The following is a 24,034-nucleotide window of genomic DNA, read 5'->3' as shown; positions in this document are numbered from 1 at the left end:
TATATGTGGGTCGCCACCACAGCGTGGCTGACGAGTGGTGTAGGTCCACACTCAGGATCCAAACCCTCGAACCCGGTCAGCCAAGATGGAGTACCCCAAACTTTACCACTACAACACAGGGCTGGCCCCTGGGGAGTGTTTTTAAAATACAGATCTCTGGGCCACAAATCTGGAAATGCTGATTTAGGAAGAGAGAGGTAGATGTTACTAAATTGCTCTTTTTCTGCTGTGCAGCAGCTTTGAGAATCATCAATCTAGACTTTGACATTGTAAAACAATAAAATTTACTTTCTAGAAAAGCTAGAGTTTCCAATAGGTTTATTAAAACATGTAATAATATATATTTATTCTTTAATGCCCTTGATGTCATTAAGTAAATGGTGAAAAATATAATCGGACTCATGTATAGTCTCTACCAATATACACTAGGGTTAATGAAATATTTTAGATACTGGAGAATTTCTGCATATGTAAATAAACATACACATGTGTCTCTCCTAGTGCTTAAACCAGTGATCTTCTCCAGTGTTTCTATTTAAAAGCCACCTAGCAAATACTTAGGTTTTCATTTGATGTATCACACATTTTAATGAATCAATCTGAAATTTTCCTGATAAAGTGGAATGTTTACTTCTATGTTTAATTGTTCTAAGTGTAACTTACCCACGGGTCAGATGAATTCAATGCATTTTTAAATCTGTTCATGCAGCCGTTCTGTAATGACTGGACTCCTATTATTTCACTACTAGCAGACCACAGGAGGAGTGCAATTGCTGTTAACATGCTGACTTCATCAGGCGCTGGCATAGAATCTTCTGAAATATGTGAATAATGAAATACTGAACTATATGAAAAAGGAAAGCAACGTGCTCTTTCTAAAATGTTTTAGAATTTTAATCTTGAACAATAATCCTCTCCATCCCCAACAACATTTATAGCAACGTGACTTTATTCTAATACAGTCCATAAACAACTTTATGATTAGAACTCCTCTACTACTGAGGAAACAGGGATACTTGATTAGAAATCTCTGTATTTAAGTCTTTTCTCCTTGATGGTACAATATTAATTGAAAAAAATTCAAGCATAAATCCTAATAAGAACTCTAATATGGGAAACAAATTTAAATATGAAAGACAACATGGAAATATAAAATTAAAAGTCATTTAACTTCTTTGGAATTTAGACTGATCAAAAATTTCCAAACACTCTCCTTTCAACAACGTTAAATGATTATGATAAAATATTCCAGGTAATTTAAAAATCCAGAGTAGACTTCCTTAGTGACATCACCTTTCCATTTAGTAAATATGAAACCTATAAATTCTATACAACCATAAACAAAAAAATCTTGCACAATTTCCTGAAGACAGCATTCTCATAATTTTAAAGACTTTCTTGCTATTGCAATCATTTATTCAGGAATAGATACAACTTAAACCTAACGGAAATATAGTATGTAATTAGAAATACAGCAAATATGTACCTTTATTCTAAAGAACAATACTACTGAACACATAAAATAAGAGACTCAAACTATGTTGTGATAACCATTTCTTCCACAGTTGAATATTCTTTATGTGAATTTGGGCTAATTTGTCAAATACAAATACCCAATGATAATCAGTACTTTATCAGGATTATGAACATACATATTTGATATACTAACATTATCTCATGATGAGGATACCAACTTTTTTTTTTTTTTTAATTGATGTTTTGATGGTTTCTAACATTGTGAAATTTTGGGTTGTACATTTTTGTTTGTCCATCACCATGTATATGTCTCCCTTCACCCCTTGTGCCCACCCCCGACCCCCACTGCCCCTGGTAACCACAGTCCAGTTTTCTCTGTCCATGTGTTGGTTTATATTCCACATATGAGTGAGATCATACAGTGTTTGTCTTTCTCTTTCTGGCTTATTTCACTTAACATAATACGCTCCAGGCCCATCCATGTTGTTGCAAATGGGACGATTTTGTAAAATAGAATGGGCTAAGAACAATAACTGAGAATAAGTCCATTACCTTAACATAAAGGAAAAAAAAAAGAGATGTAAAATTCAAAGGATTTAGCCAATCTACAATAACTTAAGTCATACATATTAAAAACCTGAGACCTCTGTAGTAGGAATATTATTCTAGGTGAAATGAGAACAACCTCTAACTCAGAATTTGTGACATTGCAAGCAATTTTTTGTCAGAAAATTAAAATAATATTTTAAAATTGTGATTTTAAGATTTGGCATCAAAATATCATTCTCTACTAAAAGGAAGCAGGGCTTTTTGGAGAAGTGACTGATTCCAGAACAGTAATAGGGAAAAAACAAGATGAGTCTGCTACATCTTGGTGCCAGAAAGTAAAGGAAGTGCTGCTCAAAAAATAATAAGGACACATCAAAATGACAGTAATGGACCCACAGAATTAAAAAAATAATCATGAGTCTGTACTGACAGTAACAATTAATAAACATGTAAGTAAATAATAAAAGGAGGGCAAAGATGGGCCAGCCCGTGGCTTAGAGGTTAAGTGTGCACGCTCTGCTACTGGTGGCCGGGTTCGGATCCACTGGGTGAAAGCTTTAAGGGGAACAGATAATTGGCCTAGTCTCAAAGTATCCCCCTACAAATTCTTTATTAACTACAAAAGGGAAAAATGTCAACTTTATAGTGGAGAAACATGGCAGGCACCATTTTATTTATTTATTTATTTTTTTTGTGAGGCAGATCGGCCCTGAGCTAACATCTGCCAATCCTCTTTTTGATGAGGAAGACTGGCCCTGGGCTAACATCCGTGCCCATCTTCCTCCACTTTATACGGGATGCCACCACAGCATGGCCCGCCAAGTGGTGCGTCGGTGCTCGCGCGGGACCCGAACTGACGAACCCCAGGCCGCCGTAGCAGAGCGCGCGCACCTAACCACTTGCGCCACGGGGCTGGCCCCAGACACCATTTTAAATCAAGTTATTAAAGTTAAGATTCCCCAAAATGGGACAAAGCAACATTACATGCCTCCTTATATGACGCACTGAGAAAGACATAACAATTCTCAGGTAGTATTCCTGTCAAAAATGCATAACCTGAATCTAATCATGAGAAAACAGACCAGACAATTCTAAATTGAAGAACCTTCTATAAAAGAGATGGCCTGTACTCTTAAAAAATATTAATGTCATGAAAGATAAAGGCCTTAGATTAAAGAAGACTAAAGCACTATGACAACTAAACATAATGCATGATTCTGGACTGTATCCTAGATAAAAAGAAAAAAGTTCTATGAAAGTCATTATTAGGACAATGGGCGAAATTTGCATATGAACAATAATAGCACTGTATCAATGTTAAATTGCCTAACTTGATCATTCTTCTGTGGTTATGTAAGACAATGTTCTTGTTCTTAGGATATCTACGAAGTATTTAGGAGTAAAGAGTCATGATGACTTTAGTGTTTTCTCAAATGGTTCAGCCAAATTAATAACAGAAACAATAACAATAATAATATGTGGGTTATAGAGTAATAAAACATGGCAAAATATTAACAATTGGTGAATTCTAGGAGAAGAGTATACTGGAGTTCACTATACTATTCTTCTAATTTTTCTTAAAGTTTGAAATCTATTTCAAAATTGAAAGTTTTAAAAATGGAAAAAAATTACAGCAATCTTAAGAGTGATTCACCAACAAAGGGTTAATCTCCATAATATATAAAGAACTCACACAACTCAACAACAAGAAAACAAACAACCCAATCAAAAAATGGGCATGGGCTGGCCCCACGGCTTAGCGGTTAAGTGCTCGCGCTCTGCTGCTGGCAGCCTGGGTTCGGATCCCGGGCGTGCACTGATGCACCGCTTCTCCGGCCATGCTGAGGCTGAGTCCCATGTACAGCAACTAGAAGGATGTGCAACTATCTACCGGGGCTTTGGGGGAAAAAAATAAATTAATAAAATTATTAAAAAAAAAAAATGGGCAGAAGTTACAAACAGACATTTTTCCAAAGAAGATATACAGATGGCCAATAGGCACACGAAAAGATGTTCAACATCACTAATCATCAGGGAAAAGCAAATCAAAACTACACTAAGATATCACCTTACACCCATTAGAATGCCTATAATCACCAAGACAAAAAATAACAAATGTTGGAGAGGTCGTGAAGAAAAGGGAACTCTCATACACTGCTGGTGGGAATGCAAACCGGTGCAGATTCTATGGAAAACAGTACGGAGATTCCTCAAAAAATTAAAAACAGAAATTCCATATGACCCAGCTATCCCACTACTGAGTATTTATCCAAAGAACTTGAAATCAACAATCCGAAAAGACTTACGCACCCCCTTTGTTCACTGCAGCATTATTCACTATAGCCAAGAAGTGGAAGCAACCCAAGTGTCCATCAACTGATGATTGGATAAAGAAGATGTGGTATATATATACAATGGAATACTACTCAGCCATAAAAAAAGACAAAATCGTCCCGTTCACAACAACATGGATGGACCTTGAGGGTATTATGTTAAGCAAAATAAGCCAGACAGAGAAAGACAAACACTGTAGGATTTCACTCATATGTGGAAAATAAACTAACACACAGACAGAGAGAACAGTTTGGTGGTTACCAGGGGGAAGTGGGTTGAGGGCTGGGCACAAGGGGTGAAGGGGCACATTTATATGGTGACTGACAAATAATAACGTACAACTGCAATTTCACAATGTTATAAACTATTATGACCTCAATTAAAAAAAAAGAATGATTCATTACATCCAAGGAGATTAATGTGTGTGTGTGTGTGTGCCTGTATATACATACACACTTTTTTTTTAAGCAGAAGTCTCAGATTTTGTAATAGGAAATATGATTTCCATAATGGAAATTTTCTATTACAAAACTTTTCTTGTAAGGTGAGGGATTCTGCTTGCCTTGCATACAAATACTATACAAATACACCTGTGGCCTTGATCCCAACTTCATATTGACTGTGTCTCCTGAGAATTAATTCTGTACAGAATATCTTAGGCAAGTTAATTCTCTTATCATAACCTCAAATTCATCTAATATGAATGAACTATATTGATAAAATATCAAAACCTTCCCTTATAATTGACAATTTAAAAAATATATGATTATTGACTATGGACTCTCTCACATGAAAATTAAAATAAAAAATTTTTTTAAACAAATTATTAACTATTTCTTTTTCTTGTTATTCATATCTATCTACACACATACATTTATATACATATGTAAATGTTGTATTTACATACGTATATGGCATTTAATGTTTCTTTAGTTTGTTAAAAATTTACCTTAAAAAACAAAATATTGGGGGCTGGCCTGGTGGCGCAAGCGGTTAAGTGCTCACGCTCTGCTGCGGTGGCCCGGAGTTCACCGGTTCGGATCCCGGGTGCTCACCGACACACCACTTGGCAAACCATGCTGTGGTGGCGTCCCATAAAAAGTGGAGGAGGATGGGCACGGATGTTAGCCCAGGGCCAGTCTTCCTCAGCAAAAAAGAGGAGGATTGGCAGATGTTAGCACAGGGCTGATCTTCCTCACAAAAAATAAATAAATAAAAAAAAATATTAACTAATGAAAAAAGTTTTAGTAACATAAATAACACTATTTAAAGTTTTCCCTTCCAAATAATTAACATTAAAAAAAAATTCAGATAATAAAAGTAACACATGGTCACTGTTTAAATTATTAAAAGGGTATAGGAAAGAAAATAAAACTTGTAATTCTACCATCCAGTGATAGTTTACATTTAATTTCTAGGTTTTGGTTTAATTTCTTTTGGTTTGGGTTAGTCTTTTTATATATAGTTATTTATAAACATGATTTTTTTTTTTTTTTTGTGAGGAGATCAGCCCTGTGCTAACATCCGCCAATCCTCCTCTTTTTTTGCTGAGGAAGACGGCCCTGGGCTAACATCTGTGCCCATCTTCCTCCACTTTATATGGGACGCCGCCACAGCATGGCTTGCCAAGCAGTGCGTCGGTGCGCGCCCGGGATCCGAACCAGCGAACCCCGGGCCGCCGCAGCGGAGCGCGCGCACTTAACCGCTTGCGCCACCGGGCCGGCCCTATAAACATGATTTTTAATAGATATAATGGATATATAATCCAAATGAATATACCATCATATATTTTATAATTTTTCCCACTGCCAGGTAGTTATATTTATCACATATTTTCATTATTGTAAAATAGACTGTGATAGAAACCTTGAACATAATTTTTTGATCAATAAGGTTAAAGCATATAAATTCTTAAAAGCTCTTTGTACATTCTGCAGAACTGATTCCCTGAAAGTTTAAACCACTTTAAACTCCCTTCAGCAAAGTATTAAAATGTTCTCCTTGTACCAATTCCAGCTGTACATCATCACATTTTTTTAAAAAATCAGCTTTATAGATAAAAAGTTATATTACTTTTTTTTGTTTGTGTTTCCTTGCTTATATAACAATGTGGCTGATTTTTTTATATGCTTGGTGGTCATCTCTACTTCCTTTTAACTAATGTGTGTTCTTTCCTTTCTTCTTTCTGCTACTGGGGTGTTAAGTGTTTTTCTTATAAGACTTCTTTGTATATAAATGATATTACACTGACAAATATTATTGTCAGTTTTGCAGCGTTTTTTTTAGCTACCCTTTAATGTAAGATGTTTTGACAAGTAGAAGTTAATTTCTATATAGCCCAATACATTGATATTTTCCAATGACTTATACTTTTTGCTATTCTTACATAAAAGATTTACCTATATTTTCTTTGTTTAACTATTTTTAAAATTTTACATTATCATTTTAATTTATCTGGTATTTACTTTGAGTCACAATATGAGGTGAGGGCCTAACTGGAACTGATATCTCAAACAGCTAATTGATATAAACAATCTGAAGAATAATGAATGCGCCTTTAACATGTATTATATTCTCATGTGGATGAATGTCTGTTTTAAAGCAATCTGTTCTGTTTCATTGCCCTATCTGTTGATTCTTGGGCCCACTCCACAGTTTCACAGTTTCAGTGTGGAAATGTCTTAATAGGTGATACGGAAAACCTTTAATTATTATTCTTTGTTTTCAGTCCTTTGACATTTTCTTTACAACAGAAATAAAATGAAAGAAAAAGTCAAACACAGAAGAAAAACGGACAAAAATGTGAATAAGCATTTCCCAAAAATTAAACACAAACATGAAAAATGCTTATACTCACTAGGAAAATGAGAAATGCAAATTAAAACAATAAGATAGTATGTTATACCTATCAGATAGCAAAATTTAAGTCTGAAATACCAAGTACTAGTGAGGATGTGGAGAAACAGATTATAATACACTGCTGGTAGGAGTGTAAATTCATATAGCTACTTTGGAGAGCAATTTGGCCACGTCTGATAAAATTAAAATTAAAATGTGCCACAATTCCATTTCTCAGAAGTACACTCTAGAAAAGCTCATAGCACATGTGCATGAGAAATTTATAAAGATGTTCACTGAAGCAATTTTTATAATTGGGAAAAATCTGAAACAGCAAAAATATCCATTGACAGGAGAATGAATAATAATTCATAAATACATGTGATGGAGAACTGTATAGGAGTTAAAAAGAATGAGAGTTTTATATGTACACATTAATAGCTCCCAAAAAAACATATTCTTAAGTGAGAGAATAAAGGTAGAATGAAATATTATGATATTACTTATGTAAATTTAAAAACACAAAAAGAAATACTATATATTGCTTATGGTTATTTATCTCACTTTATATGTAATTCATATATACATTTACTAATCTATAATGTATTTATTATCATAACTGACCTAGATTTATTAATATAGAAAGTGTATTTATTTATATATACAGATATATCTGGAATGAAACATATCAGAATCAAGATTGTGGTTACATTTGAGGATATGCTGAGGTAGTAACAGATACTTCTTCAACTTTCTCTCCTATTTTATTATTTTTATTGAAGAAACAACTGAAGCAAACAAATATATTAACACGTTAATTCAATTCTGGGTCTATTTTCTAAAATTTTCTGTCCTTTTTTGGGGTGAAAGACCTCCCAATGCATATTTCAGGGCTAAGACAAGAGCATTTAGAGTCAATGTCCAGGCAGGGGTATTATAGTTTGTATCTGAAAAATGTGACTAAAACACCTCCCTATGTGGATTCATTGTTATACAGCAGTTTTCTGACAAGCTCATTCAATTAATTAGTTATTGGGAAACAGATATCCTAACAGATTAAAATTTTTAAACTCTGATTGGGTTACCTGCTTGAGAATACTCCAGGATGCACGCAAGAGTGCTACGAATTAGAGCTGTCCACTGTTTCTGAGTATCCTCCGTTTTGGCCATTGAAAGTGTCACAATACTTTTAATCCCTTGAAGAGCTGCACTGACTGGTGGAGGAACTTGATTATCTGCAGACTTTATTGCTGTGTCTTTCAATATTCTTGCAATTAAAAACAGAATTGTGGGCAAGATTGTCATACATCCTGAAATAAAAACAAAATCAGATTACCTCATAACTACTTCAGGTCCCATATTATAGTTGTTTCAATTGTTTATATTTTTATAATTGATTGTGGTTTAATATTATTTCTTTTCCTTGTTTTTATACAAAATTTACTGCATAACTATTACTATAATTCAATGTTTGAAAAAGAAAATAAAGTGGCAAGTTATTTCAAAGAAGATAGAATTAATATTTTCTTTCTTTTTCCAACTAGCCTTGTTTTTATTACTTCTAATATTTCACCTATTTAATATGTCATGCCCTTCATAATGAAAATGAGAAAGGAAGATAGGAAAACACTGCCATACACTTTGAGAGGTATCTGAGTAACTTGGTGAATCATGAATCACATAGCAATTCTAAGACATGTAATCAATCTTCAGTTTATTAAAGTCAGCCTAACCAAACCAGGAAAATAATGAAAAGACTATACAGGTAAGCAAAGAAGAAATAAAGGAATCTTAGAATTTGTAGCTGAAAGAACTTTAAGGTCATCGAATTCAATCTCCCACTTAATGCAAGACTCCCTCACCACTCACATGCAGCCATTGCAGTCTACCTGCAAAGCTCCAGTGATGGAGAATTCATTATTTTCACATCTGTAGGCTTGTGTTGAGCTAAAATTTTCATTTATGTCTCCTGATACTATTTCTACCTTCTAGACAAAACAGAAGGAAAGTCTACTTTTCCATTGAATAGTTCTTCAGGTGTCTACAGACAGCTAGTATCTGTTCAGCGATATTTTCTTTAGTTGCTCCTTAGAGTTGGTTGTCACTCTCCTCTGACATTCTTTAGCTTGTCAGTGTTGCTCAAGAGTCACAACCAGATCAGAAACGAAAGGGTTTAATAATTCCACCTTACGTATATCTGCTAACATTCAATGTCTTCCCTCAAGCTGTGGTTCAATCTCCTTGCTGAAGTTTGTTTGAAATATAGCTGAAAAGAGCATCTTGAGTTTTTGGTCTTTTAAATCTTTCATCTTTCTAGGCTCCCAAAGGTAAATAAACCCTTAAAAAAGACCCACTTCTCCTCTCACACTTGAGATTTAAGAGGAAAAATAAGTCATAATAGGGCTTAAAATCAAAGGAAAATTCATTTTTGTCTAATGTACTATAATGCATTTCCAAACAGTGATCAATACTGTACCAGCGGGTGAACAAAGCGACGGTAAGTCAGAGAGTATGGTAACTGTGGCTGCCACCAAACGAGCACTTTCTTCCGACAGCTGGGTTTTAGTAGCTACGTGACTTGGAGAGTCTGACATCTTGGTACTGAGATGTGGCATATGCCGTACCAAAATGAACATCAGCAGCTCCATGGTAGCAAACACAAGAGATTTTCCAGGAATAAGACCACCACTGTCACCTCCTTCTCCTAATACAGGGCAGGACTCTTTTTCCATATCATCTTCATCTTGGGTAAAAGAAAATTTGGTGAAATTTCCAGCAAAAAAACAAAGAATGGTAGACAAAACAACACGACAAGTATATTTGATACGTTCTCTCAAAAAAATTTACAACAAAATGTCTAACTAATGCCACATGTCTTTCTCAGAATAATTCTCTGCCTTACTAAAACTCTGTTTATTGACCTCTCCTTAAAAGTAAAGGACAGGGGGCCGTCCGGGTGGTGCAGGTGGTTAAGTGCGCATGCTCTGCTGTGGCAGCCCGGGGTTCGCCGGTTCAGATCCACACCGCCTGTTAAGCCATGCTGTGGCGGTGTCCCATATAAAGTAGAGGAAGGTGGGCACAGATGTTAGCCCAGGGCCAGTCCTCCTCAGCAAAAAAAAAAAAAAAAAAAAAAGAGGAGGATTGGCATCGGATGTTAGGTCAGGCCTGGTCTTCCTCACAAAAAAAAAAACAACTTCCTGGCATTAATATTTAAAAAATTAGAGTACAAATAAGATCTACTTCAAAGTTAGTGTAATTTCTAGTGCTTACTTAGAGTGTTTCTTTTTTCTTGCAAATAATCCTGAGCGGCTCTTACTATCTGTTGTACAACTCCAGTAACCAGCAGCTGGACAGATGGTGGATTCCAGGTCAATAGCAGGCGGTGCAAAACATTCAGCAACTCAACACCAATCAGCTATTATAAATTAATAAAGAGAAATTTAATTAATTGTAATTGTAAACGATACATTTATATTATGAAATCTAAGAAAATACGTAAAAATAAATTTGGTAGCTAAAATTAATATATAGGACTATGTAACGAACATTGCAACAATCTTGAGAAATAGTCATATTTTAGCCCAACATATTTTCAGTCAACAAATTATTATTCATATATTTCAATAACTTTTACATTCAAAAATTATCATTCTCCTATTTCTTTCCTCTGTTTGGTGTAAACAGTATTGCTCAAGTCCAGTGCCACTAAAATTTATGATTTCCAACCTAAGCTGAGTACCCAAGAATTGTCTACCAGAGAGTCTAGGCACTTCTGGTAAATCCTTCTCCGATTCATCTCAGAGAGCAACTATCACAAACTTTCACCACTCACTCTAAGCCTCTTACTCACAATCTTCCACATCAAACCCATCCATTGAACCTGCCTCACATTTCAGAGAGAGAGAAAAAAACTTAACTGCAACCAAAGCCACCTTTACCTGTCTCCTTAAGATCAAGTGTCCAGCCTCTTATCCAAGGCTGATTAACCTTTCCTCACGTGCTTCCTATCCCATCCTATTTGACTTCCCAATGACTCTCCAAGGATCTCAAGCTTATATCTTCACCTCTCTCTCTAGTTAGCTCCTCTCCCCAGTATAAGGAAAATGCTCAAGTTTTTCCTACCTAATTTCCGCTCCCCACTCCATTCCCCCAAAACCCCACTCAGATCCTTCTATCTGCCCCCATGTTCTCCTCTATCTCTATCTTGCTTCTTCCCTTCCCTGCCCAGATGCTTCCACCTCCTTCACCCTCTCATTCACTCCTCAACCTGGCTTCTATCCACCAAAGAAAATATTCTGCCTGAGGTCACCAATAACTTCCTCTGGACTCTTTTCTGTCCTTATTTACTGGATTCTGTTTATTTTGATACCATTGTATATCCTTGAGACACCTCTCTTGTCTTTGATAACTCTGTCTTCCTTAGTTCTCCTACCTCTCTAGTAGTCTCCACTGCTGATTTATTTCCCCTCATCTCAATCATTATTGGCTATTTATCCCTAAGGTTCCAGACTTAGCCCTCTTTCCTTCTTCCTTTATTCAGTTTTCCTAGGCTAGTGTACTGGTTATTTCTCTGGAATTATGAAAGGAGACTCATAATTGGCCTCCCTTCTCATCTCTTAACCAACCTCTACAGGGTTGATAGAGTGATCAATCTACATACATTGTATTTCTGAAATAAAAATTTAATCATGTCATTCCTCTATTTAAACATTTTTAATGATTTCCTATCACTTTCAAGATAGATTTTAAACCCTTTAACATTCCATAAAGAAATCTTCATGATTTGGCCTTTACCCTGCCATCCAGTCTCATCTCCTAACAACACCTACATGCTCCATTCACTTCAGCCATGGTAAACGACAGTAGTGCCTTCGAACTTGTCATGTTCTCTCACGCCTCCTTGTCTTTGCATTTGCTGTTCTCCCCAAGAGGAAAACCCATCCTCCTGTGCTGCCTCACTAATTCTTCTTTCAAGATTTGATTCAACCATCATCTCCTCTGAGAAGCCATCCCTTATTTTCCTATGATAATGTCAGTGCTCCTCCTCTCTATTCTCACTATACCTTTACATGCACTAGCATTGCACTTACCATACTGTACTGATCTCCCAATCCAGGTGCAGTAACACCATTTTTGATATCTATACATAGCCTCAAATTGTGTCTGATGCAGGGCAGGCACAGAGTAAAAGGTGCTGGGTGAACAAACACAATTTTTGAATTGGTGTACTCTTGACAATGTTGAAATTATAGGATCCAACTCAGAAAAAAAAATCCATCCTAATTTAAACCAATGTTTGAATGAACCATTAGAGTCCAAATGATAGCTAGGTAGTTAGGTGTGTGAGATATAATGTTCAAACCAAAAAAAAACTAAGTGTAAATATAGTAGTCCTTTTTCATTCACAGATTAAATTTTATAGGTTCGATTATTTGAAAACCACCCTGAAGTTTCTTGCAGTGATCTGTAATTTAGCTGAGGCACAGCTTCAGGCTATAAGGCCTGGGTACAAGAAGAGTTCATCAGTGAGTGAATCCCGTAATCACACAGCATATGCTTTTGCTTGGTTTGGTTTGGTTTGGTCAGCATCATGTGAAAAACTAATTTTGATATAATAAAATTATAGCAACTTTGTTTTTTATCTGATTATCTTTTATGGAAAATTACCCCAACTGATAGCATGTGATAGCGATAGTGTCCAAAGAGATGGTTCTTATTATGAAAATAAAACACCTAATTAAAGAGAAGAATAACAAATCCAGTGGTAGCTTGGCTCTGTAATATGAATAAAGTCCTCTAAATATTCCATACAGAAATTAGAAAAAGTAATTCATTTTATTGCAAAAAAATTTCATTAAATGAGACATAAAACTTTATCAAACATTTAGAAGTGATATAATTTAATAGTCCTATAAATTACTTTAGCCCCTTATTAGAAGAATCATTAGCTGGGACTGAAGGCATCCTTTAAATTTTTAATTTTACTTGACTGCTGATGAACAAATCAAAAATAGTATAGTGACTATCCCTAGTCTAGCTGCACCTGGTCATCCAGCATTCAGTACAGTAGATGTGCTGCACAATGACAGTCGATGACGGATTGCATATATGATGGTGGTCCCATAAGGTAAGTACCATACAGCGTAGATGTCTAGTAGGCTATACCATCTAGGTTTGTGTAAGTATACTCGATGATGTTCACACAATGACGAAATTGCCTAATGATGCATTTCTCAGCACATATCCCCATTGTTAAGCAATACATGACTGTATAAGGTTTTAGATAATGCCAAAATCCTGAATACTTCTTATATAATATTATTTCGTCTGTAAGAAAATTATCTTAATATGATGGGAAAAAAGCATATAATTAATTACCTATTATAAAAATACACTGTACCTGATCTTCTGCAATATGGATTCGGGCATAAGGAGAATCCAGCAAGGTATGTAAGGCCTGCAGACATGCTGTAACATGTTCTATAGGCTCCTCAGGCCTAGGGGAACAAAGGAACTGTATACTCACACCTGCAATGCATAAAATAAAAACATGGGTTTGTCAATATAAAATACTTTGTTGCTTTGACACCAAATTTTTTTTACAGATTACTTTAACATATATTTACTAATGCCTTCAAGTAGACTTCAAAACAGTTTCCAAAATAAGCAGCCAAACTTAACAAAGATTGTAGCTTTGCAATTAGGTTAATAATCAAATTGGAGGTGTGTGTGGGGGATTTCCAAGGTCATCAGGTTGATTAAGAAGATATTCAATTTTTTATTTCTAGGACACTTTAAAATAATATATTAAGAATAAATTTATGGGGCCGGCCCCGTGGCTTAGCAGTTAAGTGCGCGCGCTCCGCTACTGGCAGCCTGGGTTCGGATCCCGAGCGCGCATCAACGCACCGCTTCTCTGGCCACGCTGAGGCCGCGTCCCACATAGAGCAACTAGAAAGATGTGCAACTATGACATACAACTATCTACCAGGGCTTTGGGGGAAAAAAAAGGAGGAGGATTGGCAATAGATGTTAGCTCAGAGCCGGTCTTCCTCAAGCAAAAAGAGGAGGATTAGCACGGATGTTAGCTCAGGGCTGATATTCCTCACACACACACACACACACACACACACACACACACACAAAGAATAAATTTATGAAAGTTATAAAATTACCTCTCATTAAATGGTTGTCAAACAATTTTTCATATATACAAAGTTTTTTAAATGGCAAGCTACGGAGGCACTATGGATATCACGGATAACAACTGCTCTTAATTTGCATAAGGGTAATAAGGTCACTGTTTTGCAAGTCTTTTACATTTCATTTATGAGACCTACTGACAAATTCTAAAATTTCACCTTACCAATTGTGTTCCTCTCCCCCCTCAGAAAACATAAGATTGCTAAGAGCTTCATTAGAATATAAATTCTTAAATGTTAAAAGAGCTTCTATAAAGGAATTATAAACTAAGATTTATTCAAATTTGCTTTAACTTTGCATTTTATTATTTCCTCATGGGACAATTCGTTTAGTGCCAAGTTAAAAGAAAACCTAATACTGAAAAAAAAAGGTTAGTTTTCTTGAGAATTATTCAGTATTGCTCTGTGACTATGACAGCTAAAATTTTTAATGTTTTTAATAATTAAATTTTTAGATAAAAAATTCAGTTAACAATTTAGAAAATGTGCTAAAAAGAATCCTCTTTTTATTATTTCTTCTCTGAATTGTGCTATATAAAACTTTTCCATAGCATTAAAATGAAAGACATAAAAGAGTTCAGAACATGCCACACCAAAATATGCTTCTTTGGCATATTGATTATCGTGAGCTGAAGGCACTTGAGAAATAGCAGACGCAGGCAGGGCTCTCTGACCCTTTTTCTACCTAAAAGCAGGTCAGAAAATTTCTCATGGGAAAGGTGCCTTCCCTGAACCAGGAAAAGAAGAACATTCTTAACACCAGCGACTGGGAGTTGATGTTGAAATAGCCTGTACAAACAAACCTACTAAAATAACTCTTATCTCCTGTTAGTTTCCCCCATATACTTCCTAGTCACTGTCTCACAATTAACTGCCCATAGCCCAACTCCCTTTGTCCTGTCACATCCCCACAATTTATTGTTCTTTAATGGTATATAAGCTTTTGGGCCTAAGAGCTTCTTTGGGTCTTCATTTTCCTTCTAAAGACTCCTGTGTGCATGTAAAAATATTAGATAATTTTTTATGCTTTTCTCCTGTTAATCTGTCTTATGACAGTTTAACTCTTAGGCCAGAAAGAGAACCTAAAAGGGCAGAAGGAAGTTTTTTCCCCTACAGATATGAACTTTCACAAGTGATACATCTTGAAATACATTAATATGGCACACCTACCTAAAATCAGATGCATTCTGTCTTTGTTAATTTCTGGCAAAGATTTGGCACTAGGTGTTGCTCCTGATGCTTGGTTTAAATTGACAGATGTAGAACGTTTTTGTAACCCAGAAAACGCTGCTGCTTCTGCTGGCTCTGAACACGTAAATCCTGTGCTATTTAACCAAAGCGCCACTGCATGGAGAATCGGGGCCCAGGAATTCCGGTAGTGAAGTCTAGCTGTATCAATAGTCTCAGGAGTATAAAATGCTCCACCTATAAAATAAGCAAATCAATCAAAAACATTACTTCATTGTAAGTGTTCACTCATTTATGAACAACTAACTTAAAAGTCCTCATTGCATATTGTCTTAGTCCATTCAGGCTGCTATAACAAAATAGCACAGACTGGATGGCTTATAAACAATAGAAATTTATTTCTCATAGTTCTGGAGACTAGAAGTCTGAGATCAGGGTGCTAGCATGGTCAGGTAAAGGCCCTCTTGCTGATTCACAGCCAGTGCCTTCTTGCTGTGTCTTTACATGGTGAAGAGGCTACGTTGCTCTATGGGGTCTCTTTCTGAAGGGCACTAATCCAACTCATGAGGGCTCCATGCTCATGACTTAAGCACCTCCCAAATGCTCCACCTCCTATTACCACCACATCGGGCATTAGGATTTCAATATTAGGAATTTTGAGGGCATACAAACATTCGGACCATAGCACGTATAAGAGCAATCTGGCCAAAGAGATTCTCCTCATTACAAAGCTACCAAAACAAATGTCTTTCCTGCAGCTGCTGAACTGGAGTGCCTGTCTCTTCCTCACCGATGCCAGGGTTTCAAGCCTTTCCTCTGCAACTGCTGATGCCCCTGAGTATCCTTTACCTTTCTCCATGCTGTGGTAACAGGCTTCCTCTTCATTGATGCCAGCAACTTCCAAACCCTTATCACTTTTTCTTTCTTTCTGAGGAAGATTCCCCCTGAGCTAACATCTGCCGCCAATCTTCCTCTATTTTGTATGTAGGCTGCTGCCACGATGTGGCCACTGAAAGACGAGTGGTGTAGGTCCATGCCCAGGAACCAAACCTGGGCCGCTGAAGCAGAGCACACCGAACTTAACCACTAGGCCACCGGGGCTGGCCCTCACCTTCTCTTTCTATCATAGCCAAGGAACTCTCTCTCTTCTTTCTTTTTCACTCTTCTTCTGCTATTTTTCCCTACCTCCTGTTTTTACTACCAAACTGAGGACTTCCTCATCTGCCCTTGCATACGTACACGGACCAGCACAGCAATATACTTCATTGTGGTTATGCATGATGACTTGTTATGGATAGGTATTTAGAGTACCCCAGCTCATACAGTTATTACTATAACTGTAAACATTTTTGCTTGGGCTAAGAAATAAGTTTAATGCCATATCTGAATCCACAAATTCAATACAGAGAACATGCTCTGAGAGAGAGAATGTCAACTTGAGGTCCACAGAAATTTAGTATGGTATTATTACTGTTGTTGCTAGCCTCCATCAATTCCATTTTGTTTAATTACTATTTTGAACTCCATATCAAAACTCTGAATGCAGTACTTACCATCTGGGGGGAGCTGACTAGCAAATTCCGCTGGTAAAGTCAAAAGCGCATAGTCTTTTAATGCTGCCAACCACAGGCGGCTGAGCGTTGGCAGTTCAGGTTGTACAAGTGTTATTAAACTATCTGGTGGTAGTTCATCTATGGTACCATAATCATCATCATCATCATCAGTATTTTTAATTGTTCTTTTTGGTTTCGACTCTGCTTCCTTTTTAATATTCATAGCAACCACATATACCTAGTAAGATATTCAGGAGGAGAAAATAACAAGGCATAATATTAAAAAATGACATATTCTAAGTTGTTATGATTATACAATTATATCATCAAAAGTAACTGACTATAGATAATAGAAAGTATACAACTTCACGATTTCCTGTAACCTCAAAAGAATAATTCCACCTGCTTAGCAGGCAATCTTTTTTTTTATTGAATTGATTTCTATTCCTCTCACAGCATATTACTTGAGTAGGGTTCTTTGAATCTTTTCTGGCTTCTTTTGTTCTACTTTACAAAGCCCCCTTTTATATGTGTTATTTTTTTCCTTTTTTTTTTTTTACCATAGGGTATAATTTCCTGTTTACTGTCTCCACTTTCATAGATTTATTAGGCAGACTTATTAGGCACACTCAGAAAGCTGAGGGGAGGAGGGGCCATAAAAAGGATTTCCATAAATATCCTTCTGAACTCCTTCTTTTATAGTCCTTAAGTGATATTTAGCAATCTAGCCTTTACAACAGATAGCTGAGCCAAGAATATAATTTACTAGTCACATATGTTATCCGTATCCATTCTCACCACTTTGTAAACCAAAAAGATGTATAATAGCAACTTTCTAAAATATAATTTTAAAGAATCTTCTTTGTTGAAGTTATTTTTGTTAGTTTGTTTTCTTTTGTTTTTGTGCATGTATTTAGGCTTTGGCGCATACTAAGCCGAATTATACATCAATGAAAAAAAAAAAGGGGGAGAAAGCAAGAAAGAAAATAGGACTAGATAAAAATCTTGAGAGAACTGTTTTCCCCCTACACAGTGTTGTCTTTGTTGTACCTAATAAGGAAGTCTATGTATCTGTATAGTACACTGTAAGCTTCTTGATGGCAGGGTCTTATCTCTGTTCCTACAATGGGCAGACAGCTATGGCACAGTAATCAACTAAGGCCTGGACAATGATTATAGGAAACTTAATGAATCTTCGTTTTTGAGGAAAAGCATTCTTTAACACTGTGATGATTCGTAACAGTTAGTTACAGTTAGTAATACTAACACCTGACAATTTAGAAATAGAAACTAATTAATTTTTAGAGTAGGGATTTTGGATCTCAAGTTATATAATATATCATATTAATATTTTCTATTGATTTTAAGCTTGCTTTCTTCCTCTAGATTTATTATTATACCAACATTTTAAGAAAACGTCTCAATAAGCACAATAAGTATATTCAGCCATTCAGTCATCAAATCCTTACTAGTTAGGACCTGAGGCAATGAAGACAAATAATACATGGTTTTCACCTTCCATGAACTCAGACTAATATAATGATAAGAGGGTGAGAAAATCGCTGAGAGAAGGAACGTTTTTAAAATTTGTTTTTAATGATCTATCTTCCCCACCTCACTACGCCCAGTGCCTAGGCATGGTGCCTGGCACCTAACGAACACTCAGTCGTTTGTGTAATGAATGAACGAATCTCAGGGAGCATCTGAGGTAAAGCGGGTGTATTCCCAACTTCTAGCCTGGCACAGAGCTGATGCTCGATAACACTTTTTTTGAATGAATAAGAGAGTGAGAGATAAGAGAATGAGAAAAGTTAGTCTTGGTCAGAGGAAAACTTTGAAATAATTATTACATTAATAACAGCAGGAACATTATTTTGCACATACGATGTGGTACATATTGTATAAGTCACTGATTACCTCATTTAATTCACATCATAATCCTGTGAAATGTGTATAATTATGATCCACACTTTCAGGTTGAGAAAACAGGCTTGGAAAACAAGCTGTTCAAGGACTCACCTTAGGTCACACGGGTAAAAGGGTAGTTATCAACTCACATAAATCTAAAGATCTGAAGGTAAGAACCTGAGGAGCTGGAAAACTAACACCCTTCATTTTCTGAGGGAAAAAGAAGTAGCAAAGATAAGTCTTGAGAAACCTAAAATATGGCGGGCATTTGAGGAGAAAGACAAAAAAGGAAGCTAAGCAGGGAAAAGAATTAGTAGACAATATTCAAGGCCAAGCCTTTAGATGCAAATCATTAAATTATACTACAAAGTTACCCCAAAATAAGAAAAGAGTTTCAAATAAAAATGTGCATTATTAATTTAGTTATGTGAGGTTCTGATCTAATTTTTTAAAAGCAATAATTTATCTTTTACTCAGAGCCAGACAATATGCTTAGTCCTTTTATATACACTGTCTTAGGAGATATTACTTCCAAGCTGTAATGAAAAAAACTGAGGCTCTGAGAGATCAAATCACTTGACTAAAGTCACAAAGATGGTAAATTATAGAGACAGAACTTGTTCTAGGGCCTCTGATTCAACATTTAATGCTTTTTATGCTAAACTATGCCAGACTTCCTAGTGGGTGAATCAAGCACATTAATGTAAGTCAGCAGAGAACTACCTAACTGCCAAATGATCTTATGATCATCAAACTACATAATGGTTTCTTTGTTTGGGGAAATTAATGAATGGGGGTTGGAGAATTAAGAACAATTCTGAAGGCTGTTTTTTTTTTAAATAAAAATCACTAAATCAGCTACAATGTAATTTCTATAGACAAGAAAAGTAGTAGTAAGTTTTAGCTAAAAATTTAGATATGTGAAAATTAACAAAGAATTTTTATTAATTTCTAAGTGAGAAAACAGAGACAATCATATTATAGTATCTTTTTCTTATACTACTTTCCATCTAAAATTAGAAATTTGCATTAATTTGAAAAAAACTAAAATTTTATCAATAAGAACAAATATTTTATCAATGTAAACAAAAAATATTATTTTACTTGTCTAAGGTAAACATGGCAGCAGAGTAAAACGAAGGAACACTCCAGGATACTCTATTTGAAAGACAGCTTGATCTATAGTCTAAAAATCAGAGAAAAAACTAATTTCCACAATATCTTATTGAGCTCTACATTTTTCCATTTTTTTTTCTGTGGAAACAAAAACAAAAACAAAAACCCAGAGGTCCTTTATCTCAACTGTATCATCTAGATGCTGCATGCTTTGAGCCAGCAATTGCCTATTGGGTGGTCACAGGCTGCTGCTAACCATGGAAACAGGGATGTGAGACACTGGGTTGGCAAAGGAAGGAATAAAGAGTTACCTGAAATACCTGAGGTCAGACAATAAGAATTTAAAGCAAGTGGCAGATAGAATCTAGAAACGTGAATTTAAAGCAATATCACTATATTTAAAGTGGCTGCGGGAATGAAAGAGGTAAAACTAGCTATTAAAAATCAAAACAGGGCCGGCCCCCTGGCTTAGCGGTTAAGTGTGCGCCCTCCAATGCTGGCGGCCCGGGGTTCGATCCCCAGCGCGCACCGACGCACCGCTTCTCCAGCCACGCTGAGGCCACGTCCCACATACAGCAACTAGAAGGATGTGCAGCTATGACATACAACTATCCACTGGGGCTTTGGGGAAAAAATAAATAAATAAATAAAATTATTAATAAAAAAAATCAAAACAAACAAACCCCTGCAGCCTTGGTATCAAGGAGCAGTGGCAAGTCTCCTGAATTTAATTAAATAAAAGATTCTTGGCATAAAATATTTTCTATTACTTATATTTGTAGGTTTTCCTTGCCTAATTTCCTCATAATAAGTAAAGAGAGCCCTTTCTCAATATAGAAGTTTTAAAAAAACTGATTAAAAAGAATAATTTTCAAAGGTTCAATAAGAGTTCTTTTGAGACATAAATGTATATGTATTTCAGTGAGAAAGAGCAAATAACAGATTTTCCAGAAACCTTTCGTACCAAAGGTCAGTTTTAAAAAAACAAAAATCAAAGTAAGTTTTTTTAACCTACAGGAGTAGGGAACATTTTTTCATGGATGGAGAAATGGTTGAAAAACAACAGGCTGTGGTTACCTCTGCCCAGGCTTTGAGGACAGCCAGCTTTTCCATGGTTGTGGCGCTCTCGCGGTACAGTTGGCTGGAGGATCCTTTTCCCGCCTGGACTTTGTCCAAAGAGGAAACAAGCAGATGGTGTACTCGACGGAGATCACTGAGATCACTGACAACTCCACTTCCAATCCATGTACTACACACCTAGACAAAGGAAATTTTTTAAAATTTTGTATAAAAAAATTAACATTTAACATATATGAGAATGGACTAAATATGATTTTTTTCCTTGAGGGAAGAAACACAAAACAAAACCAATGAACAAAATAGAACCAAAAAAACCCCAATGCTATGCTTTAATATTATTTTTTTCTAACAAATCAATAGCAAGTATGGAATTTATTGTACTCCCATGTGGAAAACAAAACAGTGTTTACTAATCATGTTTCCACTGTCTAATTTGATAAAAATTTTAACAGAAAAAAATTTCCACCCAAATCAGTTCAGTGATGAATAGTTTTTCAATTCAACAACATTTCTGCTTACTACAGGCAAAAGATTATTGTGGGTCCTATGGAACAGATTTAAAAAAAAAAAAGGGAAAGGGAAAAAAAATCTAGTTCCTGCCCTCAAGAAAACACAGATTGAACGAACACCTGAGAACCTTTTATGACTGCAACACAACACTTAACAAGAGAGAAAGGAGAGATTAATTCTAGCAGGAGAAATGGGAATGTTTAGGTATCAGGGAGGTTTGTGTGTATAGATATAGGGGAGTTACACATGAGAAGAGGTGGGATTAGGAAAGTTAATTGGGATCAGATCATGGTACAATTTAAATTCCATACGGGGCCGGCCCCGTGGCTTAGAGGTTAAGTGCATGCACTCCACCACTGGCGGCCCGGGTTCGGATCCTGAGCGCGCACCAACGCACCACTTCTCCGGCCATGCTGAGGCTGCGTCCCACATACAGCAACTAGAAGGATGTGCAACTATGACATACAACTACCTACTGGGGCTTTGGGGGAAAAAAAGGAGGAGGATTGGCAATAGATGTTAGCTCAGAGCCAGTCTTCCTCAGCAAAAAGAGGAGGATTAGCATGGATGTTAGCTCAGGGCTGATCTTCCTCACACGAAAAAAATAAAAAAATAAAAAAAATAAATTCCATACGAACTAAATTCAGACTTTATTTGGTAGTCAATCACGAGTTTCCAAGGCTTCTGAACAAGGAGATTAGAATTAGAATTGTGCTTTAGGAAAACTGCTCAAGTACTTATATATAGGAAAGAATATGTTTAGACAGTAAGCAACGTCTTAAGTGACTATTATAATATTATGGAAAAGAGATGATATAGAGAAACTGGGAATGGAATGAAAAGGGAGTATCATCTGAGAGAGACTTAGAGGTAGAAATCACAGGATTTGGAAACCAATTAAATATTTTTAGGGGGTGGGGGCAGAGACATGCAAAAGTGTGAGGAATCAAAGATTGCCAAATTTTGATTGCTAAAGCTCCTAACTTGGGTGAACGGAAGGAAGGTGATGCCACTGCTTAAGAGAGATAACATAATAGAAAAGTTTGGTGGAGATGAGAAGTTAGCATGATTTTGATTATGAACATTTTAACACGCTGAGTTCAAAGAACCAGTAACAGACTCATGGAAAAATATTCAGCAGGCAGTTGGAAACTTGGGTCTGGTTTTCAGGAGCAAAGTCAAGGGTAACTATGTAGACCTGGGAATCCTCCACTGAAAGGTAATAACTAAAGCAATGTTACTAGGTAAATTTGTTCAAGAACTGAGGTATTAAAAAAAAAAAGCCTTAAGGACAGAACACAGGGAAAATAGTTAAGGGGCAAATGGAATAACAATAAACAAAGAAAGAAAGTGAAAATAAAATGTCAGAAAAGCAAAAGGAAAACCAGGCAAGTGTGGTGACACCGGAGCCAGGGGAAGAATGTCAAGAAGGAAAGGGGGGTCTGACAGTGCCAACGTTACTCCACAATTACAAGCCCTCACTTCCTTATCTTTGGGTCAAGGCATGTTTCACAATTCACAATCTTTTGGTGAAAGATAATAAAGTACATGAACCTCATTAAGGAATACACCATGCCAGAAGTGTGGCAGCGCCCTACAACAAACACATGGATATTTCTAAAATGAAATGTAGTATGAATCACACTAAGAGAGATTAATCAACACTATAGTATCACTCAGCTTCACTCACGTCAGGGCCAAATGAGTATAGTCAGCTCAGGTTTTACTGGCAAGTAAATTATGAAAAAGCTTTTGGTTTTCAGAGCATTTGGATATTGAATCATGATTACTGCACTGTGTTCCTATATCTAAAACTTTTTAAAAGTTGAGAATAAATATTTACGTAAACTATTTTATTCTCTTATAACCTTATCCTTGAAGAATTCAAAATTGAATTAACAAAAATTAACAAGAACATTTAAAAACTGATTTGTTATTGGGGCCGGTCCAGTGGCATAGCGGCTAAGTTCGTGCGTTCCGCTCTGGCGGCCTGGGGTTCGCTGGTTCGGAGACCTACTCACTGCTCATCAAGCCATGCTGAGGCAGCATCCCATATAGAAGAGCTACAACTCTACAACTATGATACACAACTATGTACTGGGGCTTCGGGGAGAAAAAAGAAAAAAGACAAAGATTGGCAACATCTTATGATGTTAGCACAAGGCCAGTCTTCCTCAAAAAAAAAAAAAGATAAAAATTTGTTTTATTGTTATCAATTATGGACACGAAGCAAAATAAAATGCCAGTAAAAATAATGTTGAAAATATAATGAAATTTAAA

General features: G+C 36.1%; 1 protein-coding gene across 4 annotated transcripts in view; it reads right to left on the bottom strand.

Annotated features, from left to right (window-relative positions):
- Window positions 1-24,034, bottom strand: part of HEATR5B (HEAT repeat containing 5B) — a 101,517-nt gene that overhangs the window by 7,823 nt on the left and 69,660 nt on the right. For 2 of the 4 annotated variants that reach the window (XM_058551426.1, XM_058551429.1), the window contains exons 27-34: window positions 21,242-21,421; window positions 17,141-17,378; window positions 15,570-15,824; window positions 13,598-13,725; window positions 10,468-10,612; window positions 9,674-9,940; window positions 8,283-8,507; window positions 664-815 (exon numbers count right to left, since the gene is read on the bottom strand). In XM_058551426.1, coding sequence (XP_058407409.1) covers window positions 664-815; window positions 8,283-8,507; window positions 9,674-9,940; window positions 10,468-10,612; window positions 13,598-13,725; window positions 15,570-15,824; window positions 17,141-17,378; window positions 21,242-21,421 — 1,590 coding nt within the window. The remainder of the gene's footprint in view (window positions 1-663; window positions 816-8,282; window positions 8,508-9,673; window positions 9,941-10,467; window positions 10,613-13,597; window positions 13,726-15,569; window positions 15,825-17,140; window positions 17,379-21,241; window positions 21,422-24,034) is intronic. The other 2 variants (XM_058551427.1, XM_058551428.1) reach the window with 2 other exon arrangements.

Source organism: Diceros bicornis, chromosome 12 (assembly GCF_020826845.1).
Source record: "Diceros bicornis minor isolate mBicDic1 chromosome 12, mDicBic1.mat.cur, whole genome shotgun sequence".
Lineage (NCBI taxonomy): Eukaryota > Metazoa > Chordata > Mammalia > Perissodactyla > Rhinocerotidae > Diceros > Diceros bicornis.
The sequence above is the reverse complement of the archived record's forward strand: the minus strand, read 5'-3'. Positions and strand labels throughout refer to the sequence as shown.